This window comes from Equus caballus, chromosome 10 (genome assembly GCF_041296265.1).
Source record: "Equus caballus isolate H_3958 breed thoroughbred chromosome 10, TB-T2T, whole genome shotgun sequence".
Taxonomy (NCBI): domain Eukaryota; kingdom Metazoa; phylum Chordata; class Mammalia; order Perissodactyla; family Equidae; genus Equus; species Equus caballus.
Window position 1 is genome coordinate 9,667,844 of NC_091693.1, and position 16,957 is coordinate 9,684,800.

Here is a 16,957-nt window from a genome sequence, read left to right on the forward strand (position 1 = left end):
ACACAGGTGGTCACAGGCTGCCTCTGGCTTCTTGTGGGAAACAGAGTGGGGAGCGGTGGGAGGAGCAAGGAGATGGAGAGGAGGCTGGTGCAGTGGTCCAACTGAAGACAAGGCTGGGTGGGCAGGACCAGGGTGGGGCCACGGGGGCAGGAGGAAGTGGGTGGATTCTGTATGTACTTGGAAGATAGAACTGACAGAATTTCCGGAAGAACTGGATGTGGGGTGTGAAGAGGAGTCACGGATGACCGCAAGGTTCATTGCCTGTGCAGCTGGAATGCTGGAAGCACCATTAACTGAGATGCCAATGACCGTGGGCTGAGCAGATCTGGGAGGAATGTCAGGAGCTCAGCTTTGGATATTTAAATTTGAGACATCTATTAATGTGGCAATGTCATTTATCTGTGTTTATTATTTATTGTTGCCAACCCCCACCGCCCTTGCAGTGCTAGCCACTTGAGAACTACGCATGCTTATCATGCTCAGCACTATATCGCCAGCGCCCAAGAACAGTGCCCGGTACACAGTAGGTGCTCAATTAATATTTGAATGAATGAATGAAAATAGGTAAGTCCAAAAATAGACAAGTCCAAAAAATCCTCCATCCACTTTCCCAGTCAGCCAGGATCTATTCCAATCTACCCATCTCCCATGTCCATTTCGTGTCCTCCTTCTCTGAGAAGCCTACCGTGACAACTTCATTTACACCCCAGCTCAGACTTGATGTTTGTCCATAACGCTTATCACCTCGGCGGAATATACTATAGGCTTCTTGAAATTTTGTCTGTCTACCTTCCCTAGAAGGTAGTTCCACGAGGGCAGGGATTTTTGTCGATTTTGTTTGGTGCCAATGCGTAAAACACGGTCTGCCGTACAGCGTTTAACAAATATTTGTTGAATTTGTGTGGCTGAATGGAGATACAGGTTAAGGCCTGAGGATGGCGAGACCCGTCTCATGAATCATTCATGACTCTGGCCCCGCCCACACGCGGAGGACACGCGCGCGCTCCCGCGGCGAGGGGGCGCGGCTCGTCCACGAGCCGAAGGGGAGGCGGGGGAAGCGGGCTGTGCGCAGGCGCAGAGCGCCCCGAGGGCTTCCCAGGGCCTGTCTCGCGGGGAGGCACGCGCGCGCGGGAGGGCGGCGGCGGTGGCAGCGCGGTGCGCAGGCGCGGCGGGCAGTGCGCAGGCGCGGGCGGAGGGCGGGCTGAAGCAGCCGAGGCGGCGGCGGCGACGGCGGCGGCGGCAGCGGCAGCGGCAGCTCAGACAGAGGGGCGGGAGCCGAGGCGGGAGAGGACGGGCTGGTGGGCGAGCGAGAGGCGGCGGAATGGTGGACTACCACGCGGCGAACCAGTCGTACCAGTACGGCCCCAGCAGCGGGAGCAATGGCGCCGGCGGCGGGGGTAGCATGGGCGACTACATGGCCCAGGAGGACGACTGGGACCGGGACCTGCTGCTGGACCCGGCCTGGGAGAAGCAGCAGCGCAAGGTGCGCGGCCCGCGGGCCGGACGGGCCGGAGGGGGGCTCCGAGGGAGGCGGGCGCCTGGAAGGGGCTCGGTGGTCCTGGGAGGGCGCTGGAGGGGCTGCGGTGGGAGTCGGGGGTCCCGAGGAGCGATCGGCGGGGCTGGGGAGGGGTTTGGAGCCCTGAAAAGGAAGCGTCGACCTCGAGCAAGGAATGGGGAGTCTGAGAAAAGCGTTGGCGGCCGAGGGGGGCGTATGGAGGTCTCCAAAAAGGAATCCGGGAGCCGGATGAAGGCATCGGGGGGTCTGGGTGCGGAATTCGGGGAAGCGAGGAGACGGCTGGGGAATCTAAAATGGAATTGGGGGCTGCAGCGGGCTTGAAGGGTCAGAGGGTGAGAGGGAAACGGAGGACCCTGGAATTTGCGGGTCAGCATAGAGTTCGGGTTCGGGGGAAGCTGAAGAGGAGCTCGAGAGTGGAGGGGGCTCTCTGGGGTGCAGGAAGGTCTGAAGAGGATTGGAATTGTGGGAGTCGCGGGTTGGGGAGCTCTAGAGGGGATGGAGATTCTGGAAGTCTGGAGGTGGAGGAGGGGTACTAAGGAACGGATTGTGGAGGCCGAGGGTCGGGGGAGGACTGGGGAGAGGAAAGGAGAGAGGCTAAGGAAAGAAGTGGGTGTGAAAAGACCTGGGGCGTGGGGATGGGTCGGGGTTTGGAGGAGGTCTGGGACCAGGGGTCTGGTGGGAGAAGTGAGGGACCTGTGAATAAGAAGTTTTTGAAGAGGTGAGATTTATTTGGGGTCCCTGTTCTAGAGGGAAGAGGGGAAGATTGGGAGATTGGAGTAAGAGGAATTGATGAGGGATGGAGAGGCACAAGGGGTTTTCAAAGGGGGCTTCTGAAGAATCGAGGGAATGTGGAACTGCTCAGCAAAGGGTTGATGGCGCCTGAGAAAAGGTGTTCTGGAAAAGGTGAGCATGGTGGGAGAGAACGTGAGCCGAATGGCGGATAATGGGAGGGAGGTGAGTTAGGAAAAGGAAAGTCCCATTAGAAAGAGACTGAGAAGGGAATCTAGGAGAGGGCTTCTCCCAGGACTGGAGAGTGTGTGCGTGCTGTGAAAGGGCGAATGGGAGTTTGGGGAGGAAGAGGTGACAGTGTCCAGGAAGAACTGTGTCTTTTTGGGGGGAGGGAGTGAAGGGATCCTAAAGCGGGGTCTGTTTTCAGGTGGAGATTTGGGGTGTGAGAGCCACTAGGGGGGACCCACAGAGTGAAAGGGAGATCAGAAGGAGTGGGAGGCCCGGGGGTGCTGTGCGTGTCGGGGGAGGGGGTGATCCAAGGCGGTTGTGGGGGAACTCATATAAGAGGGTTTGAGTGTGTGCAGGCAGAGCTCGAGAGAGGAGTGTGTTGAGTGGGTGTGTGTGCTGGGAGGGGGTTGTTTAAAAGTGTTGAGTGTGAAGAGGGTGGGAGGTACTTGAAGTTAGAGGCATTTAACGTGTTCTGGAGATCTGAATTTTCTTCCCAGATCGGTTACTAATCAGCTCCATGGCCTCTGGCAAGACCCTTGATCTCTCAGTGCAGTCCTGTCATCTGGAAAACGAGGAGGGTGCAGGGGTCCCCTGGGTGATTCTACCTAGATGCCTGTCTATGGTGTGGGGACTTTGTGGGGCCGCTTTGGTGGAGCTGTCGGGAACACGGACCTGGAGCGCTGAGCTGAGAAAGGAGTGGAGTGTGACTGGAAGCCCCCGGAGGGTGTGCTTGGTGCCCTGGGGCGCCGGCCCGGAGGGGAAAGGGTGAAAGGAGCAGCTGTGCCAGGCCCGCCTGGGGTGGAGCCTGGCGTAACCTTGGGTAAATTACCAACCTGGCTTGAATTTCCTCATGAGTGGTGGGGGGTGGCAGGCTGCTGGTGGTGTCCTTATCTGTTTCCCCACCCCCCTCAGGGTGGGCAGGTTGAGATAATCTGACGTACAACTGCTTGTTGAGGGGAGGGGAGACCTCGTCTGCAGCTCAACAATAATTTATTGCCTGAGGCAGTGCCGGGCTGGAAAAGGTTAAGAGTTGCCAAGAGACTTGGAAAGTTGGGAGGAGGGCAGGGGGCTATGGTTGTTTTGGAGAACATCTGGGATCCAAGATCTGCCTTCTCCAGCTCCAGGTGCTTGGGGACACGAGCCCCTGACCCTTTTTGCTCAGGTGCTGGCGGTGGGACGTCTTCCTTCTCCCTCCTTTCCTGTCGTCTACACTCTCCCAGTGACTCCTTTTGCTGGCTCAGTTCCACTCCCTTGTGGGAGTTAGGGTGTGTGCTCCTTCGTCTCTATGGCCTCCCTTGCACAGAGGGTGAGGCCGGGGCACCACTCAGGTTCTGGGCGGGAACCAGGCCTCAGCGGAACCCCACGGCCTCGCTGCCGTGTGTCTTCTCCCTCCTCCTTCCTCAAGGACCAGGCAAGGTGGAGGGAAGGCTGGTTCACAGCATCCTCTAACACCAGCTGCTTTAGATGGTCAGTGAGGGCCAGATCAGCTGTGTCCTGCTTTATACCTGCTGCAGCAGTGTTTACTCATGGCTGCTCTTTGGGGAAAAATATTACTTCACTGCTGTGCACTTTGCTATTCTGGGGTAGAGATCCTTTATGAAATGGGGGGAGGAGTCATGGAAAGGAATATATACACAAATTTGTGCTATTCTCTCCCTTCCAAGAGGACCCCCCCTCCCCCTAAAGTTTTTCTGACTTGCAGTGTCTCTTGAGTGAACGATGGACTGCCCTTTTTGCCTCTGCAAGGCTGAGCCACCGGGCACAGGGAGAGTGTCAGTCCTGTGGTGTCCTGTGCATACTCACATACTCTAAACATCTGTGTCCAGGACAGCTGTAGGCTCTTAAAGCATGTGGAATTGAATTCTAGGAATTAGCAAGGGTTGGCCCGAGACGGGGTGTGTGTGGCTTCTGGTGGTTTTTACTTCTACCTGAAGCCCTTTTGCTCTGACTTCTAGGGACCCCTGTAGCCGGGGCGTTAACTGTTGAGTAGGTTATGTGACAGTTCTGACCTGGGAAGGCCCTAAGTGTTCTCCTGAGGGATGGGGGCAGGGGCAGGACCAGTCTGGTTTTTTGAGCAAGTTCTCGAGCAGTTATAGTTTGCAGCCACAGTTCCCTCTCCCAATTTCTGAGAGGGCCTCGCCCCCGGATGCTCTCCTTGGGGTGGGGGGGGGGGGGTGAGGTCTCTTGACAGCTGCTCCCGAATTTCTCATCACAGCAAGAGGAAGTGCTTCTTTGCTAAGCGTGCGTGTTTATTGAAACATCCCTGCTTGCGGGGCCTCAGTGTTTGGACCCCGACCTTTGGCTCGGGCTCTGTTGGCTGGGAGTTAATTATTTGAAAGTTCTGATGATGTTGTGTTTTTCTCTAAGTAGATTTTTTTTTAGGCTGATAATAGAGGCCCCAAAGAAGCCACCTGTTATTTTGTTCCATTACTCTAATTGCTTGCCTCTTAGGATCTGGCTAAGACTAACAGGTCCTTAGCAGTTTTCAAAACTGAATAATGTACTTACCAACCCCCTCCCCCCAAAAACAAACAAAAAAACACCCAAACTCAATTGTCATCTAGAAATAAGACTATGGATATGTGAGGGGGCAGGTACCCTGCGTCTGCCCTCTTGGGAGAGGGGTAGGGGAAGCTACTCAGCTGCTAGAACTCTATCCCTCGCCCCCCAAATGTGTGTGAGCACATGGCTTTTCTGATGACCGCAGAAGAGGTGGGTATGGGAGGGTGACTTGGCAGTGCAGCGACCCTTGGCGCCATGCACACTCATTCAGTTGAGAGCTGAAATCCGATTGGTGCCTTGGAATGGCACCTGCTGCTTCATCTAATCCTGGGCGGTCTAGGACGTGGGCTCAGGGTTGCCCTCTGCCTTTTGAATCACCCTCCCTGGTTCCGGCTTCCAAGACCAACAAGGAGGCCACTTTGGCAGCAGGGAGCTGATTCACTCTCCAGTTGGAACTGGCACTAAATGGTTTCACTTATGGCAGCCGATTGCCTGGCCTCGAGTGGGCTGCCTTGTGGGGAAAGTTTGGGGAAAGTGTCGGAGGAAAACAGCCCAGGAAATGAGGGCAGTGTTTTAACACCCAGGTGCGGCTGGTGCTGTTAAACCCCCTTGTTGCAGGCAGGGAGGTCAGTTACAATGTAGGCTCGCGCTCTCAAAATGTCCTGTTAATCAGACGTCAGGGGAGGAGGGGCAAGTCTGGATGCCAATCTTAAGCCTCTGGGGTGGGGAGTTCTGCCATTTAAACATACGGTTCAGTCCTGGCACACTTTGGCCGGACAGTGCCCTTTTCAGAGTTAACTGAGCGAGTAGTACAAGTGATCCAGCAGGGCGCTCTAGCAGAGGACAGCAAAAAGATGGAGCCGAAAAGAAATGAGGCTATTGAGGGGAACGCTTTAGGCTTTTGCTGTTTTCACTTACAGTGTGCTGGGAATTATACAAGCCTTTCACCAGATCTTAGGGCTGGTCTTTAAAAAAGTGATTCCCTTGCTGCTTTTGTTTGCGGGGGAAGGGAGGAAGGGAAGGGCAAGAATAATTAGCAAATACTTGTTTGCTCTAGCATCACTTGCTCGGTCAAGTTTTCTGAATAGCTAAAACATCAACATGTTTATCTCTTCCCTGGCATTTAGTCTGTTCCAGATCAGGGCTTCCCCCAGCTTTGTTCTTGTTTCCTTCACTTAGTGCTGTCTGTGTTCTCAGCAGTCACATTCGGCTCCCTTCCCTCAGTTTCCTTCCGCGGCCTTTATTATGTATTTATTTTACAGAATAACAGAAGCACTCAGGTGACCCGGTTTAAGTCCCCCTTCCCCGCCTTTTCTTTTTTCATGGAAATCAGAGGCAAGTGATCGCAAATTGGTGCTTCAATGGCAGTGGTAACTGAAACACTGACCTACTAAAAGGTAGGCGGAAGTTTCTGCTTGAGCAGATACAATCCTGTCCTCCACGGAAGTTTGAAAGAAGTCTTTATATCGTGGGTAGTTTGAGAGCTCAAGGTTGGTCTCCTTTAGGATGAGTTTAAACTTTGAAACATCAAAGCACGTTATAAGGAAACTTAGTTTTTGAAACATCAAAACACCAATATAAGGAAACTTACTTTTACAACATCAAAGCGCCAATATAAGGAAACTTAGTTTTACAGTGTTGGCAGTCTAGGCGCCAGAATTTGTTATAAAGTATCTGAAAGTGGTATATGTAACACTTACTTTTCTACAAGAAGGGTTATGAGTTACATTTTAGTCGAGTATCCCAGGTATCAAGGAGTGTAAGCTTCAGTGAATCTAGAGAAACAGAATTATTTTAAATTCCAGCCTTTGTTTAAAGAGCGATCTTATTGGGGGAACACAATTGACTGACTGGCTGGGAGGAGAAAGATCCCGCCTCTTCCAGAAAGTGAAATCTTTGCATACGTTTAACTGGCGAGAGTGTCCTTAGAGCAGAGCTTGGGAAGTGTGGCCAAGTAGCCGGCTCCCTGGGATTATAAAAATCCCTGAGGCGTTGGTCTCTGTGTGTTGTGCCTTTTTTGGTTGTGTTGTTCTTTCACGTCCTCCGCCTCCCCTTCCCCTCATAAACAACAGATGCATTAACTTGGAATGTCCACGGGAAGCCTTTCAAAGCTACTTGGTGGAACTTGGTCGCCTCCTTTTTAGTCTGAGCGACACTTCCTCTGCAAGAGGCCGGTGGCCCTTTCCTTACATGTAGTTTATTGAAGTGTTAGCCAAAGGTGAGTGGATTGAGCCTACGTGGGATTTGCTATCTGCCACCTTTTTCTGTGCTGGCTCCTGCCGTCCTGGGGTGAGCCCCGAACCCCCAAAAGTGAGAGGCCATCCTGTGTTTCCAGAAGGGGCGATGGTTCTCAGCCAGAGCAGCCCCCTGCACCCATCTCCATCCTTCCTAAACTCCAGTCTTCTGTGATTTTTCCATACCCACACTTACTTCTGTATACTTAATAATTTTCTTTAGGTCAATTTGCCTTTTTTTAACTGAAGTTTTAAAAAGGAAAATTTATACAAGTGTGGTAAATGGAAAACCCCGCTTCCTTAGCCATAAATAGAAGGAAACTGCAAAAGTAAACACACTGGAAACAAAACAATGAGCTGCTCGCCAGGTACTATTCCTGCTGAAGGCGCAGCCTGAGGCCTGCTCCCTTTGTTGAAAAGAGAGATTGGGGAGGTGCTGAAGACCCACGTGCCAAGCAGACTTTCTCTTTGAAGTAATCGGAAGGTCTAGAAGAGAATCAAAGGGAACAGCCTTCTCGCTGTGATTCAAGGTTTAATGGAGGATGGGGATAACCTTACGGTCTCCCACGTGAGCATGCCACACACGGAAGAACTTTATCTCCTTTGACGCGGGAAGCATTCCGTGCGTGGCAGGGCCGAGTGGCTTACCCGGGAACACACGGCCCGTCCTGCGTGCTCAGCGTCCCACCAGACTAGACTCGAACGTGTCGCTCATGATTGCCTGAGCCAGGATTTCTCTTTGCTTTCAAGTCTTAGGATTTTTAAGAAACCAGGGCCACGTGGTAAATATGAGAATTGTGGGTTTATTGCTTGCTCCTCACACAGCTCTTTCTTTTTAAGACCCCAACTTTCTTACACACGTACACTTAGAGTTTGGCTGCTCCCATTAGTAAACCACACTGCTACCCCATCTGGATATCTGAATCCTAAATTCTGAAAGGAAAGCAGTGCCCTCCTGCCGAGTTAAGAGAGGCTTGTTTAAATGTTTTTCTTCCAAATGTCAGAGCAGAGCAGATTCTTTGTCTTCCAGTGGAACCATCCATAGGGGGCAGAAGTCGTTGGAAGTGGTGGTTACTACTCCGCACAACACAGTGAAGTCATCTTGGGAAATATCGTTGACAGTGTTGAAATGATTGAATGGGACGTTAGAACGCCAGCAAGTACAATAGCATTTGTGTCTTCAGCTTCGGGCCGGAATAAAGAAGACATTGTGGTTTGTTTTATGCTTTTTAAAGTTTCCCCCCCGAAAGGTGTGGGGCTGAGTGATGTCTGTCACTGGCTTTCTAGTGGGTTTTGCTTTTCATCTTCCCCGCTCCCTGACGGCTGCGCGCAGTGGGTGGAAGCCACAGTCGAGGTGATGGGAGGCCGTGCGGAAGGCAGGCGGTGTTCCTCCCTTCTCAGTCTCCACGGGTGACGGCAACACGTTGGGTTTGCTAATCTCCGCCAAGCCTGAGAGAAAGAGTTTCCATATCCTACCTCCTGAGCAGTCATGACTCTGATTCTAGCTTCAAGAATGTCTTAATTAGCAGCCATCCAGGATGGGGGCACGGCAGGAAGTAAAATGGATGCATCTCTTTTCTTTTAATGCACGCTTCATTTTGCTGGCGGAGAAGGCCGGTTTGAGGTTAGGAGAAACATCACGGGAGGAAGCTTGAAAGTGATTCAACAGCCAGCCACGCAGGGAGGGTCACCCGGAGGAGGGTTTGTGGCTCTTCAGTGTGCGTCGTTGAAACGATGGACCTTCCTTTAGCAGACGTCAAGCTGATCTCAGTCAGTGTGAAAGGCCTCGGTGTGCACGTATGTAATTGTCATCACATTAGTGCTCCGTGGTCAACCTAAATCTGGGCGTGAGTCAAAGGTATTTGGTTGATACCACCATGGAGACCCAGTCGCTTACTCACTGTCTTGGGGAGTGCCTCCATACCAACGGCAGTGCTATGGTGGAAAATTGGCCTTCTGGGCAGAAATACGATGCTGCCAACAGGAAAGTGTCCACGTGCATGGTGGCCATGCTGGGTAGGGGGACGAGGGGCCTCTGTTCCCAGGCGCAGGCGTCGGGCCAGTCCATTTTACCGACGAGGCGTGTGTATTTGCGCATGAGAGAGGAAGAAGAAAAAGGAGAGTGCACCGTGAAAGCCACTGTTGGCTTTGTGGCTGGGACGTGTGCTTTTTCTCTGGTCATTTAGAGTTGGAATCTCAGCTATGTGACTTCTTAATAGCAGGGCAAAATGTGCCTGCAACTTTTGCCTGCTTTCACAAACACTGACAAATTAAAAAGAACTCTGAAGTTTCCAGCAAATCCCAAGTGCACGGTTCATTCCATGGTAACCTTTTTTCTTTTTTAGTCTACATCCTTCCCACCCCAACTCTGGCAGTAAGTGAACCTTTTTCTCCCTATCACTCCCCGGTCTTTCCCTGAAGGAAATGAGTACCTTTACATTCAAGTCCGAGTCTGATGAAAATATGAAATGCTTTCACAAAGTGCTTCTTTGGTTGTTGCTGGCATGGATTGCGTTTGGAAGAGTCAGGGTGTTTTTTTGTTTTTTTTTTTTTTTTTAAATTTTATAGGCTTGTATGATCTTCCAGTTCTGGCCTATGAAATAAACTCAGTTTCAAGATTCAAAATGTCTGGAAGCAGCCGGCTCGCCAGGCTAGTTCAAGGGCAGTCTGATGAATCAACCCTTCTTACAGGCTGTCTGCTAACCAGTCCTGGAAGGTATCCAGATGGTAAACATCACCAGGATTGTGAGGCAGTTGTGGTTTTTTTTGATCATTTGAGCTACGCTGCCAAGTCTGGTAGGATTTGACTTTCTGTAAAACAGAAAGGTCTGTATCAAGATGTCTTTTTCGGAGATGTCAGGTCCTTGTCACCCAGCACTGCGTCTGCTGATGGGGTGAGAGGAAATGCCTAGACCAGTTGGGGGAGGCCCTTGACCATTTGGGGAAGCTAATTTTCCCTGTCCTTTTGTAACTTTCATTAACTCGCTGACTCAGACACAACCCGCAGAAGAGAGAATCAATCCACTGAGAGCTGTGAACCATTTTAGGGGTGATTGGCTAATGGATCATGGCCCAAAGCTGCAGAAGGTCAGGGAGTGGCCCTCGGCTCCTAACCACTGCACAGAGACACCCGGAGAGTCATGGGGAACGAGCTTTGACCATAAAAATAGAAGATTCACAGTGCCTTGAGTTCTCTTCGCAGCTACTTTGGACTTGAGAAAGTTCTGGGCCTCTTTAATAAACAGCCACAAAGCCATCCTTGCCAAATACGGCCTGCTCCAGGGCACAGGGTTAGCCTAGGAGGCAACTTTCTTGCCTAAAAATAAATGCGTGTTCCTATCGAACATTCCAAGCATAGTTTCAACATGAGCCTTCTGAGCAGCAGTTCAGGCTTTGTGGGTTCGGTTATGTCAGAGTGTGGGCAGCTGAGGGTCTTTGGGGCGCTTGCTCCCCGCTTTGGGATTGCCTGGCGGCCACCAAGGAACTACAGATGACCAAATGCAGACCATCTTCCATCTCGTTTCTGTATGTTCTTGGTCTACTCACAGGCTGGTGGGGGAGACAGAAAACAAGCATGTAAATAAAACAAGGCAATTGCAGCTAGGGTTATGCGCTGTGAATTAAATAATAATAATAATAGCATATTCCTCTGTGCTATACAGCTTTCTAAGTGCTTTGCGTGGACTGGCGCGGGTAATCCTGGGAGGTAGGTGGTGTTCCCTTTGCAGGATAGGTGCAGAAATGGAACCGTGGAAGGTTAAGCCATTTGCCCAAGTGACAGGGCCAGGATCTGGACTTCGAAGGTCTGGCTGTCAAGCCTGTGCTCCTGTTTCTACAGCACACTACAGTCTAGTGTGCGGGCATGGTCTGGGGAGAGGTCGGTGAGCGGGGGAGGCTGGTACAGGTACTTTAGATCATGAGGGAGATCTCAGAAGACCAGAGGTTTTAGCTGTTCCCTGAGGGAGCAGAGAGGGAGCCGAGAGAACGCTAGGAGAAGGCTGTTCCAGGCAGAGGGAGCGAAGGCGGGGAGGCCCTGGGGGTCAGGAAGAAGGCCAGCCTGGTCAGAGCAGGGGCTGTGGGAAAGATGGGCACAGCCAGGTCTCTGAGAGCTCTGCTGTGGCGATGGCAATGAGGCCTGGAGTCTGCCAATTCAGTCCTTAGACTCCAGTAGGCCAGGAGCCTCGTGCTTCCAGAACTCTCTCAGTGCAGCCCTTCCTCTCAGGCCTCCTGGACAGGCCAAACCAGAACTGACTTCTAAGGTGGGAACCTGGGGACTGCAGAACGTGAAACCAAACAAAAGTGCCAATTATCTCTGTGATGGCTGCTGCGGCAGGCAGCTGTGTTTGATTAAAGCGTTGGTAACTCTGGGTCTGGAGTTTTATGGCACCATGTGCTTGTATGGCTCTGTAGTCTCTCTCTCAGGGAGCTTAACTTTGACCCCGTGCATGAAGTCCAGCCCCCTCTTGTCCCATCCCGAGGCCGCTTGGCTGACAAAGCATCTTTGGTAAAATTCTGTGCGTCCCTCTTTGAAGGAGGAAGCCAGGAAGCCTGATTTGTAAGCTGCCTCTTCTCCTAGGTCCTCCCTTCTCTGTACACCCCTCTTCCGTGGGCTTGCCACTGTTTCCTTTGCTCAGGTGGAGCTGTAGCAAGGGTGGTTCTAGACCAGAGAGAGAGACGTGCCAGCTGACTCACTCTGAGGTGGCCCGCTCTCCGTAGCCCCCTGGAAGCCAGTCCAGGAACAGGGCAGGCTCCCTTTGGCCCGCGGCTCCCCACTTTGAAGGCGCACCTTGTCAGACTAGTTGTGTGGCTTCTACGCAGGGAGGGAGGAGCAGTGACAGAGCTCGGGGCTGTCAGTAGACACTCCTTCCTCTGTACACACAGTGCCCAGCGAGAAGCTAAGTTCACAGGTCGTGAGGTGTCCATTGTGACCTGGGCTGGGGTTCTGTGCCCTACCCTGGGTGCAGCGAGAATCCTCCCCGTCGATGGAATGGAAAGGGGCGAATGAGTGTGAAGGTGGCCTGTGATGGCAGCGAATGAGTGTGAAGGTGGCCTGTGATGGCGTGGCCGGCCAAGCGGCCTCTGCTGAGAGAAGATGGCGAGGTTTCCATTCTTCTGGCAGCACACCCATGTGAACTTGTAAATCTTTTAAGTAGCTGCCTAGGAGGGGAGAGAAGCGTGTGTTTTTATCCTTATCCCCTCAGATACAAAAATAAAACTTCTCCTTTATAAAATTGATTCAGAGTGGGAAGAAAGCGTATGGCAGATGGAATATGTGTCCGATTATGTTGAGTCCTACCCCACGTTTGGGATCCAGCTGTAAGTTTCCATGGTAGGTGGCTAATTATGCATTTGTGCTGCGCTGAACTTGCTCTAAGTCGTTCCTGCAGATAGAAAAGGCTTTCGGGGGGCGGGTGGTGTCTGTTTCCAACACACTGTAAAGACTTGGAGGGTCTTTTGAAAGTCTTCAGCCATCACCTGGGCAGCAGAGTGAGGGGCCACTGACCAAAGCAGGTCTGCGTTTTCTGGCCAACCAGCATCTTGTGTAATATGAGTTGGGGCTTTGTGGGCCCTGGAGTCCAGTGCTCAGGTAGAAACATGACCGCCGGGCCAGACAGCCCGCGCCAGGCCCTGCTGCAGAGCTCCGCACCGCACTGTTGGGGGACGAGAGAAACCGGAGACCCGGCCCGTGTTCTCGAGGAGCTCGCCGTGTGGCTGGGGAGAGAGCAAAGCCACATGAGCCTCAGCAGGACACTGCGCGCACACCGCCACGCCACGCCGCGCCCACAGCACTCTGGCCGCGTCCTGGAGAGGAAAGGGGTGAATCAGGGCAGGTGGGGTCTGTCATGGAAACTTTCATAAAGGAGGTGAGTGCAGGAGTGGCGGGCCTGGGCCGCAGCTGCGGCAGGTTCTGGGGGCAAGTTTAGGGGGCCCCACGTGTGCAAATTGAACAGCTTTCCCTGGCGGGCGTTGTCTGTGGGGAGTTTCACGCTTGCGGCCTGTGTCCCGTATACCTTAGCCTTGCCTGGAGCCTCTGGATGGCAAGACCCCAGGTTCTGACTCTGTCTCCGTTCACAGGTCCTGTTGCTCCCTGGCTGTCCTGGGCAGGCCAGACCTTCCCCAGGTGGGAGTCGACCCTGACTGTGCTGAGTTTTGAGGCGTTTGCTTTGAGGTTGCTGATGGTTCCTTCAGCATAAGCACAGGTTTCAGAAAAAGAGGAACAGAGAGACCCCCTTCTTATGTCCGAGGGTCTCTCCCAGCCCTGTGCCTCCTGGCTCCTCCAGTGTGTGATGCTCCACAGCGTCCTAGACCAGAGGACCACTCGAAACTGGGGGCAGGTCCCGTCCTGAGATCCTGGGAGGGAGTGGGGTCGACTCCCAACAGACGGGCTGGTTTGGGGTGCCCCAGTTAACATGCTGCCCCTCGGGGGAGGGCAGTTGGGGTGTGCTGCCGTTAGAGTTCCTTCTTGCCTGCCGAGCTCAGCGTCCAGGTGCTGTTCTTTTCTTTAAGTGCTTTAGAGCTGGCTCATGGGACTTAGAGTTCCCATCCCAGGAAATACTCCAGTGTGTAAAAAAAAAAAAAAAACCACACAAAACTCATTCAGGTGCTCATGGCCAAATGTGTGGCTCAAGTGCTGCACTGCCCTTGATACGCTTTCCCAAAACTGACTGACTTGAGCTGCACTTGGCCCCGCTGCGCGATAAGGTTGGCGTAGCTGGCCCACGCCCCTCGCCTTGCGTGCTTTCAGGTTGGATTTTTCCTCCCTTCGGATGATGCTTGGGGGCCGTGACATAGCTCAGCTCATGCAAGTAAAGTGGCTGAAATCATCCCGCAGAACGTGGCCACCATCTTTGGGCTGCCTGGGATCCTTAGGTTCCCGTGGGAGGATTTGGTGGGGATGGTGAGGGTGGAGCCAGGCTCTGCAGCGTGGGCACCGAAGCGCTGCCCGTGCCGTGGAGGAGAGCCGCTGCATGGTAGCACAGCCAGTCTCTGCTTCCTTTTCCAGCTCGATACGGCTTCCAGGCAGGGTCTGCGTGACAGTCCTTAAGGCCTGCCTCTTCCCCACTTTGGAGAGGCAGAGGTGTTAGGGAGGTGGACAGCCTTCGAGGGAGAAGCTGGGCTCAGTGGTAGTTGGGGAAGGAATTGCTGTATCTCCATTTTGAGAGAGGTTCCTGGGGGAGAAGTTGCAAAACCTTCCGGGTCAGGAGGTGTCTCGCATGAACCAGGCTCTGGAGGGAGACGCCTGCTCAGCCCAGGCGGTGGGTTAGCTGATAGCGCCCAGCCTCACCCCAGACGATAGGAGGCAGCTCAGATGTCACCGCAATTCAGGCTGTCTCCTGGCCCAAGCAGCTGCCACCTGGGAGTGGGTGTCGAGAGCGCTGAAGCTCCTGTGGGAGGGCGCTTCTGGCACCCCCATCTCCATGCTTGGTTCTGGAGATAGAACAGGAGGTGGTGAACGGTGTGGGTGAGAAGAGGGCTGGGGTCAGAGCAGAGCCTTTAGAGGGAGACAGACCTGTGTTCCGCACCCGTCTCCTCCACCTGCTGGCTGTGTGACCCTGGGCAAGTGACGGGGGTTAAGCTTCAGTGTCCCCCTTTGAAAAGGGCCATCGTCCTACCTCACAGGATGATTCTAGGATTAAATGAGAAGGTGTGCGTGAAGCACTTGGCACAGTGCCTGGCACATTGTCAGCGTTGAATAAGTGTCGCTTCTCAAGATGATGTCAGCGGCTCACCATCCTGCATCCAGGAGGGCCCGCTGCTTGTGTCTCCTCTTTAAAGGAGTTGAAAGGGTCTGTTGAAATGTGCTGATCATGGAGAGCCAAAACATATACCCCCTTTCCTGAAGGCCTCGCCCGGGGAGCTCAGAACCCTGAACCCAGCCAGGAATTTCAGAGAAGCAGCCTCTGTCAGGTGGCAGTTCAGAACACTGCAGGTGACATAGCAGAGCCCTCTCTGTGGCCTCGGTCCACCTGGGCCTCATCACCCGAGAGGTGGCCTCTGGTTTCACAGTTGCAGGCCTGAGAAGTTTTGTGTCTGCATGAGCCACTGGCAGTGCCAGCAAGGCTCTTTCATGAGTAACTCAGCTTGTTATTAAGTCTGGGATCAGCCAAGGGACTTGTTCCCTGGGTCGCCTTCTCTCCCTGTCTCCTGACACCTAAAGAAAAAAAAAATGCTTATCCACTCAAGTTAGAAACAACCCCCAGCCTTGAGTCAGGCTGCCTTCCTTCAACTGGTAGTGATGTAGAAACAGGAAGGGCTTCCCACTGATAACCCCCCCAAAACACACCCAGAAATGCTGTCAGACAGGGCCTAGAGGTGGGCAGGAGCCTGGGCCCAGCCGCGGACCCAGAAGGCGGGACCTTCTAGGGGCTTAGTGGAGCCACACCGCTTCCAGGCCGCCGTCCCCAGGCCTTCGCATGCCCGCCGCTCCGTCCTCTTTTCCGCCTTCCTCCTGGCCCCCCCTTTCCCGAGGTCACTTCCTGATGTCATTCCTCAACTTAGCCCCTATCCCCCCCAAAAGCAATCAAATCCACAACCTAATAAGGCAAAAGAATGAGGAGAATGTCCGCCTCCCAGCCTCTCCCCTTACAGGGTGCAGGCCCGCAGCAAATTTGGAAAAATGTTACAACGGAGTGACAACCGACTGGAGTTGGGGTTGGGGGGAGTGGGGGCAGCCATTTTTAGGAGCTGCCCGTTGTTGGCAGCAGGCGGAACCCTGCGGGAGGGCCACCCGGCTTGCGATTTCCAAATGAGGCAGTTGACACCCCTCTCACACAGAAAAGTGTGTGGAAAGGAACAGCCCCAGTCGGCTGCATCTCCAGTTGGGATTTGCATGCCAGGAGAGCAGGAAGCACACACACGGAGAGTCCGAGGTGGGAGCCCACTCACAGAGCTCTCCCCTCGTCACAGCCGGGACCACAGAGCCAAAGGCTCTCTGCCTCTGAGATGAGCAGTTTTCTTCCTCTCCACTGTGCCAGGGTTAAATTAGCCTGGGCGGTAATTAAAACTTGTCAACACTGAGAGTGGGGCCCCCCAGAAACCTGTCACCCCTCCTACATCGTTCTCCCAGGCAGAGCAGCCCTCTCCAGTACGGTTTCCATTCTCCGCTGGGAGGAGGAGCAGCAGGCCCCTGGGCCAGGGAGCCTGGGGGCGGGGCTGGCTGCGCCAGACCTACTTTGTTCTGGAAGGTCAAGCTTAGTAATTAACCTGAACGCTTCGGGGAGTGGGTGAAGGAGAAGGAACCAGGGCTAAGGATGTGCCAGGTCTTTCAAATTGCTAATTATCAGCAGGCATGAGGTCATCCGTAAATATATCTAATTCTTTAGCTGTAATTAAGGTGCTCATTAAAAGTTCAGGGAAGTTTTGTTTTCTTAAAAGGAAAAAACACAAAAAGCCTTTGTTTCGACTTGACAGGATAGCTCAGAACAGGCGGAGGACTCAAGGCACAAGACTAGTTTCCTGCCTCAAGAACCTTTGCAGGAAATTCACTGCAAACAATGTTGGTGACCCTGCCAAGGAGGCAGACCTGGGGTGATGTCATTGTCCGAAGCTGTCACCACCAAGCTGGCCTTGGGGGGAGGGCTGGGATTGAAAAAGGCGTTTGTGAGCGTGTGTGTGTGTGTGTGTGTGTGTGTGTCTGTCGTTGTCTCTGGAAGAGGCAAGTCAGTTGAAAAGCTGGGCGTGAGAGAAATCACAGGTGGGGGGGGTCTTTGAAATATTTGTAGCTAGGTTCAACTTTCCTTGTTTTTCC

The 16,957-nt window shown here is 53.2% G+C and overlaps 1 protein-coding gene across 5 annotated transcripts in view; it reads left to right on the plus strand.

Moving 5' to 3' along the window:
- The first annotated feature begins 1,158 nt into the window (after window positions 1–1,158).
- The window catches only part of ACTN4 (actinin alpha 4), a 70,546-nt gene continuing 54,747 nt past the window's right edge, over window positions 1,159–16,957 (plus strand). For 2 of the 5 annotated variants that reach the window (XM_023649667.2, XM_023649669.2), the window contains exon 1: window positions 1,177–1,483. In XM_023649667.2, the coding sequence (XP_023505435.1) occupies window positions 1,322–1,483 (162 nt within the window). In that variant the 5' untranslated portion in view covers window positions 1,177–1,321. Of the gene's footprint in view, window positions 1,484–16,957 lie in introns of all 5 variants that reach the window. The other 3 variants (XM_023649666.2, XM_023649668.2, XM_023649671.2) reach the window with 3 other exon arrangements.